This window comes from Fusarium subglutinans (genome assembly GCF_013396075.1).
Source record: "Fusarium subglutinans strain NRRL 66333 chromosome Unknown NRRL66333_c0000098, whole genome shotgun sequence".
Taxonomy (NCBI): domain Eukaryota; kingdom Fungi; phylum Ascomycota; class Sordariomycetes; order Hypocreales; family Nectriaceae; genus Fusarium; species Fusarium subglutinans.
Genome location: NW_023502161.1, coordinates 53141 through 73257, shown reverse-complemented (window position 1 = coordinate 73257; position 20117 = coordinate 53141). Strand labels below are relative to the sequence as shown.

Below are 20117 nucleotides of genomic sequence, written 5' to 3'. Positions count from 1 at the left end.
TTGTGTAATGGCTCCGTCGGACTAAACCTCATTGGATAATACGAGTAACAGCCCGGCGATCGGCATTATGAGGGCTGTGATTCACTGAATGTGCACTCACCTGGGCTGGGGAAGACAATAAAACTCAATACCTTGATATTGGGTGATGAAGATATTTAGGTAAGTTAGTCTAAGATTAGGTGTCTATATGATGAGTTTTTTTCGCACCATCTTCCATAGTCTCGAGCTTTATTGCTCCCCGGGACGTGTCTAAGGTGATGATGATGAATAATGCTGCGTTGCCAAGCCAAGGTCTGCTTCGTCTGTAAGCTCTTAATGCCCTACTGAAATATCAGGCTTACCAATTGAATGATATGCAAGATTGGTATAAATACTTAAAGATCCTAAATCCTTAAGATTTCTCCAAATTAGAAGACCATAACATTGATACAACAACACTATGAGACTTGCATCTTTGAGCATTCTTGCTGGTCTAGCAACTGCGCTTCCGATTAACCCTCCAGATCAGTATGAGTACATCATCATCGGATCAGGGCCTGGTGGAGGGACTTTAGCGTGAGCCTTTACTTTTTCTGATAAAAACAATTGCTGACAATCTCCCCAGTGCGAATCTCGCGCGAGCTGGCCACTCAGTCTTCTTGATAGAGGCTGGTGGTGATCAAGGCAACACGCCTTTGCAGCGGATCCCTGCCATGTCAGTATAGGAAGGCTTCTCTGCATCACAAGTACTTACAGTCACCAGGGCAGATCAAGTCGCTGAGCATCCTAGCATGTCATGGTCCTTCTATGTGAACCATTACCAAAACGAGACTCAAGTCCGACGAGACTCCAAATATGCATACAGACTATCCAACGGCACCTTGTGGTCTGGCCTTGATCCTCCCGAGGGCTCAGAACCGTAAGAAGCTCCTTTCCTCACGAGCTAGGGACCTGTTCTGATTTGATAGACTTGGTATACTGTATCCTCGCGGGGCTACGCTGGGTGGTTCTGCTCAGCTTAATGCCATGAACTTCGCCTTGCCACCTGACAACGATTGGGATGCTATCTCTGAACTAACCGGCGACGATTCCTGGAGATCTAATAAGATGAGGGAGCTGTTCATCGACATTGAAAACTGCACTTATGCTCCAAAGGGGACTCCGGGCCACGGCTTTGGTGGGTACATCCAGGTACGTACTCGGGCGAGATGGCTGTGATTCACCGCCAAGTCCGTCAAGAAAGATCCTGCCCTATTCAATTGTTTTCACAGCCTAGAGCGTCACCTTATAACTATTAATCGACTACATAGTCACTGACAACCCCTACAGAGCAACCGGAACAACATATCATACATTGCTGATCGTCCTGGCGTCGTACAATCTCTGAAGCGTGCATTTGAGAAAACAGAGGGCATTCAAGTCAGCGATGCCGCCGAAGTTGGCATGTTCATGCAACGAGATATCAATAGATTGGACAAAGATCGATATTCGCCTGGCATCTACCAAATTCCTCTACATGTGGATAGCCTTCGACAGCGCAATGGCGCATGGCGATATTTACACGAGACAATGACTGCTAGAACAGAAAATGGACCTACTCGGTACCCTTTGACTGTCAGTACCCATTCTCTGGCTACCCGTGTGCTGTTTAAAGACGGTCAGCATGGTAAACTACAGGCCTACGGAGTCGAGTATCTTAAGGGCGAAGGGTTATACTCTGCCGATAAACGCTACGATGAGTCTGAGTCTGGCCGTTTGATCAACGTCACCGCGTCAAGAGAAGTCATTGTCGCGGGTGGCGCGTTCAACACGCCTCAGATACTCAAGCTGAGTGGTATCGGCCCTCGGGAGGAGCTCGAGAGTCTCGAGATCCCGGTCATCGTTGATCTCCCAGCAGTCGTGAGTATTTACCTGGGGGTTGCCGAATACATCTGACAAGGACAGGGCAAATATCTACAAGACAACTATGAAGGTGGCGTAACCGTCGAGGCTTCTGTGCCGTGGGAGAACAATCCCTTTGAGAATTGTCTCTTCACGCTTGAAGCCAACGATACATGCTATCAGGAATGGAACCGTTCTCATACAGGGGCATATGGCGAAGGCGCAGCTCCGATTTCACTTCTCTACAAATCTAGCGCCAGCGAAACAAACGACACAGATCTGTACCTCTTCGGAGCGGCCGGTACTGTGTTTCGAGGATATTTCCCCGGTTATTCTACATGGCAGGCCCCTCCAACATCATGGTTCTGGTCCATTGTCAAAATGCAGCCCGGCAATCAAGCCGGAACAATCACCCTCCGATCAAAAGACCCCAGACAAGCACCAGAGATCAACTTCAACTACTTCGCTGAGAAGGGAGATCGAGACCTTCAGGCTATACAGGAAGGCGTTGAGCATACCATGCGTATCTTCAACGCTACAGGTGAACCTTACGCTCCATTCAAGGTTGTTGAGCCCCGGCCTGGCGTAAGTATTCGCCAGGGTATCATGGACGATGCTTTTGGTCACCATGCCACTTCTTCTTGTCGCATGGGACCAGCGGGTGATAGGAACTACTGCGTTGACTCGGAGTTCAAGGTCAACGGCGTGGATGGACTTCGGGTTGTGGATGCTTCGGTCTTCCCTCGTACGCCAGGAGGGTTCCCTGCCGCGCCGACTTTTATGATAAGTCAGAAGGCCTTTGGGGTGATTATGGGAAACATCAGGGGATAGTGCGAGGACGAGTGACTTTGAGGGTGCCTGGCTGAGATAAACATATAGGCACCCTGAGATACATGTATCTTTGTGGGCCAATTACTCTGTGAGAGGGAAAATCTATCGTGTACTATATATCTATAGAGCCCATAGTCAAGTTCCCCTCATGCATTTCTCACTCATCGGATCAATACTTCTTGAACAGCTTCTGGTATTTCGAAAGTGTCTTCTTGTCTCCCTTCCAAACACTTTTCGCATCATCCACCGCATCGATATGCTCGCCAATATAGGTGGCGACCATGCCATTTCCATAAGCTGACTTATCAATGAATACATGCTCATCCGGTTCAACGACGTTGACATAGTACGGATGGGAGAGCATATCGATCAAAACATCCGATGACTCGTACAGGAACATGGCAATTCCATCAAAGTCCACCAGCTCATTCGATACTGGCTCTGTGGCGCCAGCATCGGTAGGGACGATCTTTCCAGCTACTCGGACCTGAAACAGAATGTCAGTTCGGCCCAGTTTCGAATATGGAATGGTAACGGGGCCAATTTACCTGTTGGTATCTAGCGATACCGAAGTGGGTTGCCAGAGGGATCACCTTGGGAGCGTGCTGAGTGTCCCAGTACTGCCAGAATTCGTCCAGTGTCATATTGGGATTACGCTTGACGTAGGTAACCATCTGGAGCAGACCAGTGTTTGAATGAGGGCCTTTAGGTGATGCATACGCATTGCCGGCAAGGGCCGTGGCGATAAAGAAAAGAGAAGTTAGTCTGTTCATGTTGCGTATGTTGAGTGAGTGAGAGGATGAGACTGAAGAACACTGCCACGAGATACTTCTACGGATATTAGAGGTATTTATTGACGAGAACAGCCATCGGCGAGACGTCACGAGAATGTGATAAGGGAGTCGGGCTGCATTAGATCTGCCTGAACCTTGGCATCTGGTGTCAGATTCCTTCGACCAATAAGATCTAGAAGCAGGTTTCGACACGGCTATCGGTCAGAATACTCAGCCCAATCTCATTCCTGCAGAGCATGGAGACTACAACCCCTGTATAGACTTCTATTGACCTTCCGAAGCGTCAGACGCATCTCTCCTAACTGGTTGAGTTGGCGTGATGAGACCCAACTGCATTTGTCCAATCCGTTGAAGAATTCCCTTCCGCATTCCTACAGCCAACATTCACTTTATAAAGACCAGCCAGCACAGAATAAACAAACTGTAAATTCTGTGAGATCCCTCTTGGTCACCCAGATCTGGCCCGATCCTCTAGCCAAGAGATGGCTGACTCGGCCCGCCAATGGGAGGGGCCATATGCTCCTATTGACACCCATTTCGGGACATATCACCAGGACAAACATTTGAGATATGAGTGATGAGACTTGCACTAAAACGATAATTACCAACGGCCTTGACGATCTCCGACAGTAGTAGTACGGATTTCGGATGTGTCTGTGTGAAGCCCCGAGACCTTAGCTGATGCGTCGAGACTCTAGGGGAAGGACTAATTCCCAGGACCTTGATCCTAAACGACAAAAAGACCAAGGTAACTGGGGGTAAACTTAAGTTAATCTCTACTAAATTTAGGATATCTTTTCCTGGGCTTATTTTTGATATCCTTCATCCAAGCCTAAGTTTTCCGGCCCCCCGAGGTGCACCTCCCAGCTACAGCTCGGGGGTAAACGTGACGGTGTAATGACCAAGGCGACCAAGGTCTGTTGGCTCTACATCCCTCGTCCATTGCGAATGTTTGTTCACAGTGGAGTTTCCCATCCACTAGCTCAGCAAACTCACGAGGTGAGGATTTCGGATTTACAGTTGAATAGCAATGAACCAACACAAAACGCACTGATCAAATCATCATCCCTACATATAACACCGAGATAATTCTTTCCCGTAGAAATGGATACATCATATCTGACATGTCTTCTTATCCAGTTACCAACGGTGTGATCACGTTTCTACCGCCGCCGGAAGGATACGTCGTCGACTTTGACAAGCCTCAACAGCAAGATGCACTCAAGCATTTTCTCATCGTTGGCATCCTCGGGTCTCTAGCAATTTTGTGTCTATTGCAGAGATTATATGTAAAGTATTATATTACGCGCGGATTGAAGATCGACGATGGTATGTGATAGCTCAGATTGAGGGAGCTGCAGCTGACCTGGTGGCCTAGTCTTGATCACACTGGCATGGGTATGACATCAGGCGAAAATTCAGACTGTATATAGGGCTAATTTTGACTTTAAGCTCTTCTCTATTGTCATGCAATCGGCTCAGATATGTGAGTACACTTCTTCGCTGTCCCAAGCCTCTGCTAATGTCTCAAGGGTCAATATCAATCGGAGGCCTATGTCATCATGCATGGGAAATGCCGATTGACGTCTTCGAAAAGCATATGCTGGTATTACCTCCGCCCCAATGCTACGTTAATCTGCTTACGCCTTACAGAGTTCTTACATTGCCGCTCCAGCCTTCATCGTCTGCAACGGCCTCACCAAGAGTTCGCTCCTGACGTTCTACCTTCAAGTATCGCCACAGAAATGGTTTAGAAGGGCGATCTTTGTGACTATCGCTTTCGTTGTTCTATACACTATTATCATCGCCAGTCTGTTGCTGTTCGGATGTCGGCCTAGAGAATCAGCATGGGATCCATACCTGTTCGCTAGCGGAAAGTGCATTGACTATGCAGTCATGTATATCATCATCGCTGTCGCCAATATCATCTCAGATATCGTTCTCTTTGTCATTCCTATGCCGATGATTGTCAGGTTGAAGATGCCGCTGGGACAGAAGATTGGCTTGAGCATCATGTTCGGCATTGCTACAATGTAAGTAGAACGGCCAAAAACACCATCGACGACTAACGGCGGCAGAACTGTCACGACATCCATCATTCGAATGATCTACCTACCCTCCCTATTGGGAGCATTAGACATTCCATGGATCGCAGCCCCAGCAAATGTCTGGTCATTCGTGGAGGTCAACCTCTTCATTATATGCGGCTGCATGCCGACGTTTCGCAAGTTCTTCAAACGCTTTGCGCCGAAATGGATGGGCTCTTCCGGCGACTCGGGCAATTCGGAGCCTCCTTCGAGTGATTCGCTGCATAAAGTACAGAGGAAGAAGCATACAGGGTACACCCAGTTCGACACGTGCGGTTCCTTGGAACTCGCGACGTATCCCGATACCGTGAGTCGGACAACGCAAATTACGACAGGGAGTATTTGCAGTGGAGTGATGGGAAACACGTTGGATAATGAGAGCGAGGAAGCGATATTGCAACCAAGCAAAATTGTGTGCACAAAAACATACAACGTCTCACATAGCGATTAGGCATAAATAACAATCAATTCGACACGCTTATTATGACTTCATTTTCACAAGAAAACGCTGCATGAGATATGCAGTGCTCCGAGTTCGCAACGTTGCTGTGGTGTTGGTCGTGTTGCACAAAGTCCCCAAACAGAGAGCAAACACGTCGATCATTAACCGATCCCGATCGGCTACGTCAACGCGACTGTCAAAGCAAGGGCGCATTCTCAGCTTATATCCGTCCCAAACCCAACCCTTCATCCTCGATCCTTCCGACTAACCGCAATTGTTTACTCTAGTATTGACTACTGACTATTGAACAATTGATTGTGAAGATGTCATCTTCCTCAGAGACCGCTTATGCCATGGAGTCGTTGCAGGAACAGGAACAGCGGTGTGGGACTGATAGTCCGCCTGACACTGAACGCCAGGAAAATGTTTCTCAGTCACCGACGGATTCACTTCCGCCTACAGACCACGGCAAAGATGCGTATCTAGCCTTAATGTGCTGCACAATGGCACAGCTACCAATTTGGGGTATCCAACTTCCTCCCCAATGCACTTCAACACTAACAAACAACAGGCTACTCCGTCTCCTTCGGCATCTTCCAAGAATACTACAGCCGACCCGGAAGTCCCATCAGCACAGCATCGTCCGGAACAATTGCCACCATCGGAGCACTGCAACAGGGTGTAATGTATCTCATGATGCCGTTTGCCTTCCTCATCCTCACGCGGTATCCGCGGCTGCGACACCTTTGCGGACCGCTTGGTCTTGCAGTGACGGTCGCTAGTCTCACTGCTTCTGCGTTTGTGAACACTATTGCGGGGCTTATCGCTACACAGGGGGCATTGTACTCTATTGGCTGTGGGTTGTTGTTTTGTCCGATTTCGCATTATATGAATGAGTGGTTTGTTGAGAGGAAGGGGATGGCGTTGGGGGTTATGTGGGCTGGCAAGTCGGGGACAGGTATGACTCCAAGCTATCCGCTCCAAGATTATACACTGACGGAGTGAAGGTATTGCGATGCCATTTATCTTTGATGCTCTCCTACGCCGGATCGGTCTCAAGGCTACTCTCTTGGCCTGGGCGGGTGCATCAGCTGCCATGACGCTCCCAACACTCGTTTTCATCAAACCGCGAATCCCTTTGCACACTCAGGTTCAAGTTCAGCCGCTATCGTTCCGCTTCCTCCGCCATACATCTTTCTGGATGATGCAGGCCGGTGTGATCATACAATCACTGGGATACCTCATGCCAAGCACGTACCTGGCTAGCTATGCGTCAACAATTGGTCTACCCAGCATCACCGGTCCAATTCTTCTTGCATTATTCTCTGTCGCATCCGTCCCCGGAGGTATCGTACACGGTATGCTGGGAGACAAATTCTCAGCAACAAAAGCCGTAACAATCGCCTCCATTGGAAGCGCCCTGCCGATCTGGCTTCTATGGGGCTTGTCCCTTGACCTTGCAAACCTGGTAGTGTTTGTCATCATCTACGGGTTCTTCGCAGGCGGCTTCAGCTCAACGTGGTCCAACATGTCAACCGACATCCAAAAAGACGACTCTGCCGCTGATTCAGCTCTCATTTTCGGTATGCTCATGGGCGGACGCGGTATCGGCTTTGTCACCGCCGGGCCACTCAGCGGCGCCTTGCTCCAAGCAAAAGCACACCTGTCCAACGAAGCACTTGGTTACGCGACGCAATACGGACCCATGATTATCTGTACTGGTGTCACTGCTGTGTTTGGTGCTTGGGCGCCCATGTGGAAGGGCATGCGAGTTGCTCTAGGAACATGCAAAGGTCGCTGAGGTTTCACGGGCAACGTTTCATCCACGTTTGGAATGATGAGCTTGTGCGGGGCGATGAAGATAACCGGGTCAACTGCGTACCGAGGTCAATAAAACATCAATCACCCTGATCGATAACAAGGTTCATCTCAATGAGGGGAAAACGTGGCCTTAGCCCGGACTTAGGCTCGGCTTTAAGTGTAATCCTCAACCTTGATGTCATAAGCAATTCGGTAGATGGAACGGTAAAGAACTCAGTGTAAGCACTTAATAAGAACCCCGATGACACCAAGCACAATAGGCAACTGGAAAGAATGCGTGTGTGCCAACCTCCATTATCTCATATGCAGTAGGCGTCATTGAAGCTCGGGAGTGACTGTTCGCCGGCCTGTGCCCCGCTATCTTGAATTATTAATACTAACCCCCCAATAACAAGACGTTAGCTGTTTGAGGTAAGGGGCAGTCCCAAGCATTGAGTCCTCTGATTGGCTTGAGAATGAGAGCTGCTACGCTAAACTGTCGTCAGTTGTTTGCGTGGAGCCATCATCGTTGTATCAACCATCTCAATACCCCTCATTTCGCTTGGACCATCCAGAATGACATCAAGTCCATTTATATAAGAAAAACGCCCCTCCTCCTACCGTCAAACCTTCATACCCATCCCTTCTCTTCCAAATCAATCGCCAAAATGCCTGTTGAAACCGCCTACGACCCCAAGGACATGCTGTTCCGCCACCTGGGACCTACTGGTCTCAAGGTCAGTGTCTTCAGTCTTGGTGGCTGGTTGACATACGGCGGTACGCAAAAGGGCGATATCGTGAAGCAGATTCTCCAAAAGGCTTGGGATCATGGTGTCAACACTTTCGATACCGCCGAGGTTTACGCCAATGGTGAATCTGAGGTTGAGATGGGTCGTGCCCTCAAGGAGCTCGGCTGGCCTCGTGATGAGTAAATATCCCAAGCTTCCAAACCTCGACCTATACTGACTGTTTAGGTACGTCCTCACCACAAAGGTCTTCTTCGGTACTGGCCGCAAGGAGCCCAACACTCGAGGTCTCAGCCGCAAGCACGTCGTCGAGGGTCTCAAGAGCTCTCTCAAGCGTCTTGAGCAGCCTTACGTCGATGTTGTCTTTGCTCACCGTCCTGACTACGCTACTCCCATGAAGGAGATTGTTGAGGGATTTACTCAGGTCATTCGCAACTTGAACCTTGCGTACTACTGGGGTACTTCTGAGTGGACCGCTGCTCAGATTACCGAGGCTACTCACATTGCTGAGCGCTACAACCTCATTGCTCCTGGTAAGTTCCTTAATAGCGAGGATGGTGACATATACTGATATTAGTATAGTTGTTGAGCAGCCTCAGTACAACGCTTTCCACCGTGAGCGCTTCGAGGTCGAGTATGCTCCTCTCTTTAACCAATTCGAGTACGGCACTACAATCTGGTCCCCTCTCGCCTCCGGTCTCTTGACCGGCAAGTACAACAACGGCATCCCCGAGGACTCACGATTCGCCACCAACAAGGCCTTCTTCGAGAACACAGTCAACGAGCTTCAAACTGAAGCCGGCAAAGCCAAGATCGAAAAGGTCAAGAAGCTCTCCGAAGTCGCTGAGCGCCTTGGTGGAAACGTCGCCCAGCTCTCACTTGCCTGGGCTCTCAAGAACCCCAACGTCAGCACTGTCATTCTCGGTGCGACAAAGGTTGAGCAGCTTGAGGATAACTTCAAGGCGCTTGAGATTTACAAGAAGATCGATGATAAGGTTCTGGAGGAGATTGAGAAGATTCTTGATAACAAGCCCAAGCCTGCTCCAACCTTTAACCGTGAGAGGTAAATAATAGTTTAGGATCATGAGGCTATCGAGCTTTTAACTTTCATACGGAGGCTTAAACAGTGTGACCCCTATAGCAAGCTAGTATCTATAGGGGCCTCACTGTTTGAGCCTCCGTATGAAAGTTCAAAGCTCGATGGCCTCATAAGGCTGACGGGAAGACAAAAAGAAATGGTCTAGATATGAAGAATAGATCAATGATGATTGAACATGAGATTTGAGATTGGCGTGATGAGTGACGTGATTGATGAGATTGCTTATCTTGGGGCCATAATAAATCCTATCGTCGGCGACTGATTGGACAGATCCCACTCCATGGTGTGCTGCGGCATGCGTCAATAAGGTCAAAGGAAACTTCAACACACAAAGGTTAGGAAGAAGGGTTTATTTTATGACACATCGCGCGGTCGCCATCTAGTGTCACGGTTGTCTCCAATAAAAATTGCTGGTAGATTGGTAAAAAAAGAGTTATACGCAGTAGATCACGGCAACTTTAAAATTCCCAAGCGGCTCAAGCTCCAGTCAGATCATTTGTATGAACGTAATATCTGGCTTAAAGCCAAGCCTTGAGAATAGTCTGATCAGAAAACTTAAATGGCTGTATGGAGTATAAGAAGCCCTTAGCCCCTCATTGCAAAAAAGAAAGATTTCAATGCAGGACCTTGATCGCGGGCCAACGTTGGCCGCCAACCGTATCACGAACATGCTTGAACAATTGCCCCAAGAGATCTTGGATTTCATCACGAATGTGGTAAGATGGATTCATACTCTTCTTGCTGTACAGGCTCTCACAAACACTCACTGTAGCTATCCACGGAAGACATCAAATGTCTTTCTCTGACGTCAAAGGACCTCCATTCTGCTACTCTACAGGCCGTCTGGGAATCTGTAGTTATACCGGCCTGGAACGAAGGCGGTATTGTTAAAATCAACCTCTCCTATTTGCCGCTCAATCGACTTCTCCTCGCCAGACATATTAATCTACGGTTCATAGCGGAGCAGTACTCTAGAATTTGTCTACACAGTCAAAGACTACAGATCTGTGGAGAAACAGCCGACGAAACCATCGTCGCCAGGCCAGCGGCCTTTAACAGTTTCGAAGAAATCATTATCTCACGCCTCGAAGAATGTGAAGTGGATCATTGGAAATCATTCAGGTTTGTGAATCACGTACATCAATAGAATTCCAGGAAGAATACTGATGCACTATAATCAAGCTGGGATCTAGGAACATGTATACCAGCGCCGATCTTGGGAACCAATGGTATAATCGCTCGTCAGCAGCCCGCGTTAAGAAATCTGCAGTTGACAACACATCCTTTCTGTCCTCAACGTAAAACCTCCCCCGAAACAGCGATCGACTTGTCCGCCTTCACCCATCTTCTGAGCATCAGTTAGAGAGGACCTGATTCACAAAATCTCAAAACATTGGCCATTGCGCTTAGAAACAACGAGTCACACCTTGAATCGTTGGAACTCGACCTCGTCGACTGGCCGCATATGCAAAGGGAGCTGGGGTACCAAAACGATAGGGACGTAGTCCACGGGCTGAGAGCAAGAGACTACATGAACGAAACGGTGTTTGGCCTTGACAAGGGTTCTCCTTGTACCAAGTTTCCAAACTTGCATACCCTAGTTCTGAGCCATGTTCCTCTGACCGCAACTCTGGCAGAGGCTGTCGACTTCGAGATTCTCAAATCTCTAATGATCCGGTCATGCCCGCAGTGGTATGATTTTGTGCTAGCAATGGCGAAGCGCAAAGTCCCAGTCAAGCTAAGAAAGCTGGAGCTCCAGGAATCATGGCCCAAGAACAATGATGCAACGGTATGCCTCGACGAAGAGGATCCAATTTTGTACTTGCTGTGTCTCTTTCAGGGACTTGAAGAGTTCTATCTCGGCCAGATCGGCGGGACGCAGTCCATATACACATGGCACATGATTGGTCATCATAAATCGACATTGAAGACATTTGTGAACCATTCGAGGTTCTATGATATACACGATCGAGACTGGAGGGATCAGTCGGATATGGAGCTTAGTAACTGTTATACGACACATTTCAGGGATGATCCAACCTCTACGTCTCTTTATCAACTGGATCTCGAGTTCATTAGTTTGTCTTGCGCGCCGAAATTTCTGGTAAGACCCAGTCCTTTTTTTCTTATCGAATGCTAACTGGTGTAGAATGACGTAGTAAGCCCTTTCTCCACCCTTGTTTAGATACTGACAGATAGAGCATTGTGTACTGAACCCTTTCTCCAGAAAGGAGTGTCTGAAAGTCTTTCACATCCGCCAATGGCGTAACGACGTGGGGTCTGATTCTGTGTCTTGGGCAACCACGACGGTAGTCGACGGAGCACCCATCGATAATGCTCCAGCGGTGGACGAAGGTGATGACCCTAGTAAAGAGTATTTAGATTGTGCGTTCTGGACATTCATTCAGTGGGCCTTCTCTTCCAAGGGTATTAAGTCCCTGGAGTATATCGTGTTCGGGGACTATGGCCGATCTGAACGAACGAGCAGGGAAAACCTGCTGATATGTCGGGAGGGTTATGGATCGCAAGATTTCCGCATCATTAAGGAGACATGCCCAACACCTGAATGTGATTATATCAAGAAGAAGTACAGGGATGCTCTGAGGTCATGTCCCTCAAAGCCGGTGTTCGATACGCCAGAAGTTCAGCGCTTCAAACATAAGCTAGCTCGATTCAGAGCAAATGCAGCAAGATTCCAGTAGCCACATTAGACATATTCCCAACCACATCCCAAAAGTTCGTGTTACTCGTATTCCTCGTCTGCTCCAACTCCCTAATCCTCGCCTCCATCCTCCTCTTCTCCAGTCCATACGCCGCCGCCTGCGCGGTATTCGCATCCATAATCTGCCTATTCAACCTCTCAACCTCCCCCCTCCACCTCCCCGCCTCATCAACCGCCCCTCTCTGCCTCTCCTCAATCTTCCTAATCGTCTCATCATACTCCGCCCGATCCTCCGCACGCGCCGTCTCCATCTCCAGCTTCAGCGCGCCGACCATGCGGTTCGATTCTGCCATAGCAGCTTGAAATCGCTCGTTGGCATCTGCGCGCTCGGTACTTAGTCGGGTTTCCAGGTCTTGGATCTTGGCTTCTCTTGCCTTGCGTTCTCGCTCTAGACGGATGAGTTGGTCGTTGAAGGCTTGTTCCATGCGGCGTTGCTGTTCGCGGCGATCGGCGTGGAGGGCCGCTTGCTCGCTCTCGAGACGGCGCATGAATTGCTGTTTTTCTTGTTCGAGCTTGTCGAGCATTTTCTCGAGCTGCACGTCGCGGTCTTTGATGGCTTGTTCTTTTTCTTCGCGTATGGAGTCGAGTTGGGCTTGGTGTTGCTCTCGTAGCTTGTTGAGTTCTTCGTTGAGAGCTTCACCTGCTGTTGTTTGGTCGACTCCTAGACCTTGCTCTACGATCACTTCTTGGATCTGCAGGGTCACGGCGGGGAGGCCAACAAGCTCGTTCACGATCTCAAGAGCAGACTCTCTCGTATTCTGGAATCGTCGAATTCTTGAGCCTTTGTTGCTCATATACCCCCACCACTCAGGAGTCGAGATCAGCTCATGCTCTCTCGCAGCTCCCTTTGACTCATCCTGTAGCTCGTCCCAGAAAGTAGTCGCAAGAATGACATTCTCAAAAGCGCCGTCACCACAGAGGTTGCGGAACATGGTGAGGTTTCGCATGATGGCATTGGTCATTCTCTCATCTTTGATGCGGTGCAGGTAGATGATTCCACTGAGCTTGACATTGTTCATGTACGAGGAGCTGAGGGCTTGAGCGACATCAGCAAGAATGTCGGCATCGCCGCGGTACGTGTCATCAAATCCGGGTGTGTCAAAAAAGACGAATTGCTGGCCCTGGATGAGGCACTCGTAGGCTTCAGTCTTCTGCGTGCCTGTTGGTGGTTAATCTTTGGTCATCATCCACAAAGTTGAGTGTTGACTTACACGATCCAAGTGAATGCCCGACTTGGGGCCCGTCTTCATCGTCTCTGCCAGTCAAGAGCCTGAGAAAGTTGCTCTTTCCAGAGCCAGTCACCCCCATCACCGCAATCAGAAGTACAGGCGGGAGGCTTTCCGACTCGTCGCTTACCGACGTGTCTGTTCCCACCGACGGAGCTTCTGGCAAAGATTGGGCGACTTTGGTCATAGTGGAAGCTTACAGGGATCTCAACAAGTGTGATACACTAATTCCCAGCTTCAAGTCTAGACTTAAGAGTAAGAGAATGTCTCTTGATAAATACAACAAGGCAGACTAGACACAATCACTTTATGCCGACATATCCGGCACTGCAACACCCAAAATCAAGCTTAACATCGCATTAGGGGCAATTCACACTCTATTCGTCAACAATAAGCACTAGCTTTACAAAACGACCGTTCTATTTCAACCTCCACGCTACAGCAAAACCTGCATTTCAAGCTGAACACCCAGAACACGACATCAATCACTAGTCCTACCATCCACTAATACCCTGCATCCTCCCAATTAGACACCCAAACCTGCGCAGGCGACCAGACAATGCCTCTTCCGCGACTCTCAGATTCCACTGGCTCCGAGATAATCCGCGGGCGCACTACCACACAAATCGGGCGACCGTCGAACCGCTTATCACCTTTCAAAAGACCGACTGTGGGATGCGCCTCCATGTCGCCGAACATGCTCTGGAACCGATGGAGGGTCGCATCGCCTAGCGCCTCGATGCGGATAGTGGTTCTTAGCTTCCAGAGTCTGAGCTCAAGGCTGCATGTGGTCTCAAAAAGCTTGGTAAGCTGCGTGAGGCTTTCTCTGTCGAGGGGCTCGATGAGGGACTCGAAGGTCTTTGCGAAGCCCTCGGCACATGCTTGCAGTCCTTGTTTGTGCGGGGGAAATGCTTGCTCTAGGTATTGGCAAGTCTGGATCCACCACGTCACTGTGGCTTCTGCGCTGGCACCTAGAGATTGCGTTAGTTTGCCTTGTTGCCTGGGAGTACGAAGTGTACAAACCTCCTTGCAGGGCTGTTTTGTTCAAAGAATGCCGACTCAGAAAGAATGGGTTTCCAAGAAAGGTCTGCACGAGCGTCTTCGTTAGTGCAGCCTGCAGCAAAACTGCTGTAGCTGTTCGGTGCGTCACGTCGAATCGTAGATGCTCCTCACAATCTAAATTGTTGATGATACCTTCAGTACGCATGAGGTTTCGCGTCTCTTCAACTTTTTCGATCTGCGGCAAGCGATTGTCAATGCACCACTCAGAACACTTCTCAAACAAATCCTGCAGTTCAGTTCGGACCTGATCATCAGGAAAGTTGCTTGAGACATGACCAGCCAGTAGTGATATAGCCCTCGAATGCGCTTCAGTAACCTTGACCTCTTGATCCTCGATATCTTGTCTCAGAGTCTTGTTCTCATTTCTTTCCTCAGCAAGCTCGGTTTCGAGATCTTGCTTTGTTCGCTTGAGCTTGTGATAATCATCAAACAAGCGATCATAAGCGGCTTTCGTTTTCCTGTGCTCATCTCCTTGTTTGCGCCAGTGCTCATCGGACTTATCTTTCCAATCTTCCCATTGCTTGACCAGACCCTTTTTGCTATCAAGATCTTTGGTTTGTAAATTGAACTTGACTGTTAGGTTATTGAGACTTGTGCTCAGAGAAATTTTGTCAGTTTGTAGTTGAGTTACTTCCTTTTGAAGTTTCCTTTCTCTTGAGGTTTCTGATTTGTGGCTCGGCTGCTTCTCAATCACTTTTTCGGGAATTGTAGAAGACTCTGAAGGCCCGAATGGGTTCAGGGACTGGGTGATACGCCCAATCACTCCGGGGTTTTGCTTTAGAGCCTCTCAGGTTTGGCTAGAATCGACTATACGTTGCTTGTTAACCTACCTTTGGCTGATGACTAGATGTTTTCACCGTCTCAACGACGTCAGACATGATCGAGTCTTCTGGAGGATGATATTTCGGCCTGTTGTCATCGATCTTGGAGTATCTCGACTGTTACAAATTTAGTAAGAGGAATACGACGAATTTGAAACTGAATACCTCCTCATATGGTCCATAATCCTCGCTTTTTGGTTGGAGTTGGTCACCGATATCCTTCAGGGCTGCTCCACCGGGACCATCCCTTACAGATCGTTGCTCAGATTCTCCGCCCATTGCGATGCTGCCAAAACACGTCGTTGATTGAATGGCGTGGCGATACAATCATCCCCGACTCAATTAACAAAAGCACTCTTTATAACCCGGGATGGGCGTCTCCCCGCTGGAAATCAATGGTATGGCTTTCTCCCCCCCTCCATTACCCTCCTTGTAAACCTTAGCCTGTTCAGCCGTGTTAGTGGCTGCATATGCAAGGCCGAGCCCCCGACAAAACGCCAGTGCAGTACACGGCAAAACGCCCGTGCATTTCAACCACCCCTGTAAGGCGTACTGATATCAGCCGCAAACTCGGCGAACTGTCTAAGCTGCCGCCCTGAGCCAGATGGCCGGCCATTCGTACATGATGTAAGTCATTTCAAGTCATTCCATCAAGATACCAGAGCCTCAGTCGCCTGGCCTACAGTTCATTTCCATATTGTAATTGAGGACACAATGTTGGCAGTCAGGAATCGAACGAAACTGATAGTCGGCATTGACTACGGTACAACGTATTCAGGTTAGCATAATGCAGCTTAATGACGAAGCCCCTTGGCTGATCTTCTCATTACCAGGTCTCAGTTTTGCGCTCTCCAATGCTGCAGACTTCAAAGACATTCACCCATGGACAAAATACCCCGGCTCATCAACTCACATCGCAGAACACTGCCACAAAGCTCCATCATGGGTCGCCTTCAAAGATGAGAATCCCGATCTCGACGAAAACGCATGGGGCTATCAAATCGAACCTGGTATGAAGACTTACGCATGGACCAAGCTCCTCTTGGATGATCAAGCACTCGCGACAGAGTATGATGATCCTGATCTTAACAAGGCCGCTGGGAATGGCCTTATGAGGCTACCGGCTGGCAGAACTGCCAAAGACGTGGTTACGGAGTATCTCAAGGGTATGCATTCTATGTATAGAAAAGCTGTCATTGAGAAGATCGGAGAAGGTATCCTTGAGGAGATGCCCGTTGACTTTTGGTTGACTGTTCCGGCGACTTGGACCGAGAGAGCAAAGCTAATCACTAGGGCTGCTGCTTTGGATGCTGGTTTTGCATCGAGGCCTATTGATCGTTTGAGCTTGATTACAGAACCAGACGCGGCTGCGCATATGGCTCTCAAGTCCAGCATTCATCACGTTGAAGATCTTATTGATGCAGGTAGCGCCATCTCACTTTTCGAGTCCATGCTTACACTGCGCTTAGGTCGGCACGGGCGTGATGGTTTGTGATCTTGGCGGTGGTACTGTCGTAAGTCCAACTTTCCTCGAGGCCTTTTATCTTACTGAGAAGACCAGGATATCACGACATCAGAAATAGTCAGAAAGTCACCTTCTCTGAAGCTGAGGGAGATTGCCATCGGAGCAGGTAAAGCAGTCCCTATCCGCAGATGGAACAGTCATGCTCACACTCTCAGGTGGCAAATGCGGCGGGACATTCGTAGACCGCAATCTCTACAAGCTGCTCTCCGAACGCTTTGGAACTGCGTTCACGAGCCTGGGCCCACAGCACGTAGGTCCCGGCAGTCAGTTCATGGACCAATTCGAGAATCGCAAGAGAGACTTCAGCCTCGATACACCGAGCAGGAAGTCTTATAAACTAACTCTACCGATGCGAAATCTGGTAGTCACTCCAGAGATGCAGAAGTACTATGACCCTGACTTTAACTGGGTGCTCTTGAGCAAAGATGATATGAAGAGTCTTTTTGACCCCGTAATTGACGTCATTCTCAAGCTTGTGAAAGATCAGGTTGATCAGGTCAAGAGAGATAAGGAGCCAATAATCAAGACTATGTGTTTGGTTGGTGGGTTTGGTTCCTCGCCTTATGTCAAGGAGAGGTTGCTTGAATGGTGCTCTGAGCAAGAGATACGGCTTACAACACCCTGGACAGGCGCGTAAGTATCTCATTCTGGAGAAGCCTTTGGGATCAGCTAACATGGCTCAGTTGGGCAGCTGTTGTCTGCGGTGCAGTGTTGCGAGGCGTCGAGGGCTCTATGGTCAGACAAAAGAAATGTCGTCGACACTATGGACATAGCATCTCCCGAACCTATGATCCAGCAGTTCATTTCAACTTTGATGAGAACAAGCGAAGATTGTGGAATGACCCCTGGACCAAGGAGCAAAACCTATCTGGCTTCATGGATTGGGAGATTGCGAAGGTAAGCTTTCAAGAGGTGATATTGCCGAAAGAATATTAGACTAACGGAATTACAGGGCGCACTCCTAGACGATGACACTGAGATCAGCACAAGCTTCTACTCGCACTTCTCAGAATACTTTGATGGAAAGCATACGCATGATCTTTACTCGTGCAGCTTGGATGAGGCACCTGAGACTATTGAGAACGAACGTGAGTAAGCAAATTTCCCGTGACACAAACCATGGAGCTAACGATGAGCTAGGGATCGAGAAAGTTGGCGAGGTTTTGTACACCATTGATGACATTGGCATTGACAAGACCAAAATTAAGTCGATCCAAGACGCCAATGGCATTCATTGGTATCAGCTACTACTCACCTTGACGATTCGTCTCAGTGACGACGATGTTGGTGTACTGGTATGTCGAATCTTCTGTCGCGGGAAAGAAGTTGGAAAGGCAGAGATAGGGTACTCCTTTACGTGATGGTCCATTGTCTACCCGATCGTCTTTTAAGGCATTGAAGGTTGTTGGTCTTCTAGTCAAGCCCGTTATTATATATGGCGAAAATGGCTGATAAGAGCCACTTTTCCCGTCGAATTTACGTGATTTGACTCGAGCAGAGATCCAGGAACACTTGTATGTAGATATTTGGAGATTCCTTGGTTAGAGAAATGCCGATATTTGTGAAGGTTGTGATGATGAATTACCGCCGGCTCAGGCAAGTACAAAGAGGCTCCTCGGTCCTTGGAACATGGAGTTTTCATAATGCTCGAGACCAGCCAGGACCTCGGAATACCGACAGTATCATTCTCGGGTTGGCGATAAGCAAAGGGTTGGGTCTTAAGTCCGCTAAGCTCCAGAACGGGACAAATGCGAAATGTAATATGAGTCACAGCGAAATGTAGAGGGCATTTAGTAATAATCTTTGGCTGGGTTTGCTTAGTTATTTGGACGGTGACATGCCGCTGGGTTCTTCAAGTGGGATGGGCGTCACGTAATCCGGCGCGTCGGGGTGCGGGGGAACACCGAGCTTCCCCGAGCTTGCAAGATCTTTTGGAGCTCCCCCACTACCGTTATTTAAGCCTCTATATCTTCATCAACGATCGATTGTTGAGTACGATACCTCAAAACACTCCCTGAACCTCCTAAGAATGTCTAAATATCTTTTTTCCAGCCTCAGAGGCTACACGTACAAGACCATCCCATACAAATCTGGTCCCGATGGCGACATCGTTCTTGATGTCGTGTACCCAGAGGAAGCCGATGATTCGCCGACGACTGTTCTCATTCACATCCACGGCGGATTCCTCGTAAGTATGGTTTAGATATATGCAAACGGTTCTAACGTGTGCGTAGATCGTCGGGGACAGATACAGCTTTGCTCCATACTGGCTTGTCAACGCTGCAACCTCTCGGAAATGGATCTTCGTGAGCCCTGACTATCGCCTTGTCCCAGAGTCTACCGCCCATGCATCAGTTGATGATTCCATCAATGCGTACAACTGGGTGCGCTCATCGCTGGCTGATACGCTTGGACGTCCTATTGGACCTGTCTTGCTGGCTGGTTCAAGCGCAGGAGGATATCTCGCACTGACGACTGCGAATGCTGTCGAGCAAAAGCCAGACGCGCTGCTTCTCATCTATGGAATGCTCGATGCGGCTGGTCCCAGATATACGACTCCCGGTTCAAATATCTGGGGCGCACCGCCTTTTGACACCGCCACGGTATTGAGCCAGTTTCCCCGGACAAAGCAAAACGATGATCGGAAAGCCATCTCTGGGTATCCCCCACCCGAGAACTTCCAGCAAGACCCACGGTTCCAAGTTGCATCAGCTCTTCACATCGACGCCCTCTTCCCAGACTACATGACCGGTGTTGAAGGCTTAAGCCGCGAGATCGCAAGCAAGGGCATCGATGCCATCCCCGAAGAACACCGACGACTGTTCCCTCTGTCTTTCGGCGATCTTTCCAAGATTCCCCACACATTCTTGCTGCATGGCGTCAATGACTCTGCTGTTACAGTGGACTGCAGTATCGTAGCTGAGAAGAAGCTTCGTGAGGCGGGTGTTGAGGTCGAAAAGGACTTCCCGGAGGATGCGGAGCATGGCTTTGATGGTAGAATTGGAAATGTTGATGTTGAGAAGACAGAGGCGGATGGGATTCCCAATGTTGAGAGTCTGAGAAACGCCGTCCGCTTCCTTGACTCTTCTAGTAAGAAGTAGA

General features: G+C 49.0%; 7 protein-coding genes across 7 annotated transcripts; 4 read left to right on the top strand and 3 right to left on the bottom strand.

The window, feature by feature from the left end:
* Window positions 1–439: 439 nt before the first annotated feature.
* Window positions 440–2691, top strand: FSUBG_7571 (choline dehydrogenase; the record flags this gene model as incomplete). Its single annotated transcript, XM_036685890.1, has 6 exons — window positions 440–555; window positions 605–694; window positions 743–898; window positions 948–1170; window positions 1309–1878; window positions 1924–2691. The coding sequence occupies 6 exons, from the start codon at window positions 440–442 to the stop codon at window positions 2689–2691; spliced, it is 1923 nt and encodes a 640-aa protein (XP_036536892.1).
* Window positions 2692–2860: 169 nt separating this feature from the next.
* Window positions 2861–3464, bottom strand: FSUBG_7570 (uncharacterized protein; the record flags this gene model as incomplete). The annotated part of the gene is made up of 2 exons (XM_036685889.1): window positions 2861–3178; window positions 3240–3464. 2 exons carry the CDS (start codon window positions 3462–3464, stop codon window positions 2861–2863), a joined length of 543 nt encoding a protein of 180 aa, XP_036536891.1.
* Window positions 3465–4609: 1145 nt separating this feature from the next.
* Window positions 4610–7815, top strand: FSUBG_7569 (monocarboxylate transporter 8; the record flags this gene model as incomplete). The annotated part of the gene is made up of 9 exons (XM_036685887.1): window positions 4610–4814; window positions 4864–4883; window positions 4938–4971; window positions 5018–5091; window positions 5139–5518; window positions 5564–5879; window positions 6338–6539; window positions 6586–6870; window positions 7022–7815. The coding sequence occupies 9 exons, from the start codon at window positions 4610–4612 to the stop codon at window positions 7813–7815; spliced, it is 2310 nt and encodes a 769-aa protein (XP_036536890.1).
* Window positions 7816–8482: 667 nt separating this feature from the next.
* On the top strand, window positions 8483–9627 carry FSUBG_7568 (potassium channel beta subunit; the record flags this gene model as incomplete). Its single annotated transcript, XM_036685886.1, has 3 exons — window positions 8483–8742; window positions 8789–9093; window positions 9143–9627. 3 exons carry the CDS (start codon window positions 8483–8485, stop codon window positions 9625–9627), a joined length of 1050 nt encoding a protein of 349 aa, XP_036536889.1.
* Window positions 9628–12432: 2805 nt separating this feature from the next.
* FSUBG_7566 (uncharacterized protein) lies at window positions 12433–13794 on the bottom strand (the record flags this gene model as incomplete). The annotated part of the gene is made up of 3 exons (XM_036685885.1): window positions 12433–12479; window positions 12620–13540; window positions 13593–13794. The coding sequence occupies 3 exons, from the start codon at window positions 13792–13794 to the stop codon at window positions 12433–12435; spliced, it is 1170 nt and encodes a 389-aa protein (XP_036536888.1).
* Window positions 13795–14111: 317 nt separating this feature from the next.
* FSUBG_7565 (uncharacterized protein) lies at window positions 14112–15769 on the bottom strand (the record flags this gene model as incomplete). Its single annotated transcript, XM_036685884.1, has 4 exons — window positions 14112–14578; window positions 14631–15444; window positions 15500–15607; window positions 15656–15769. The coding sequence occupies 4 exons, from the start codon at window positions 15767–15769 to the stop codon at window positions 14112–14114; spliced, it is 1503 nt and encodes a 500-aa protein (XP_036536887.1).
* A 435-nt stretch (window positions 15770–16204) lies between these two features.
* Window positions 16205–20116, top strand: FSUBG_7564 (Hsp70 chaperone protein; the record flags this gene model as incomplete). Its single annotated transcript, XM_036685883.1, has 9 exons — window positions 16205–16268; window positions 16324–16959; window positions 17074–17121; window positions 17171–17648; window positions 17699–17912; window positions 17968–18103; window positions 18156–18310; window positions 19090–19203; window positions 19250–20116. The coding sequence occupies 9 exons, from the start codon at window positions 16205–16207 to the stop codon at window positions 20114–20116; spliced, it is 2712 nt and encodes a 903-aa protein (XP_036536886.1).
* Between the last annotated feature and the right edge of the window lies 1 nt (window position 20117).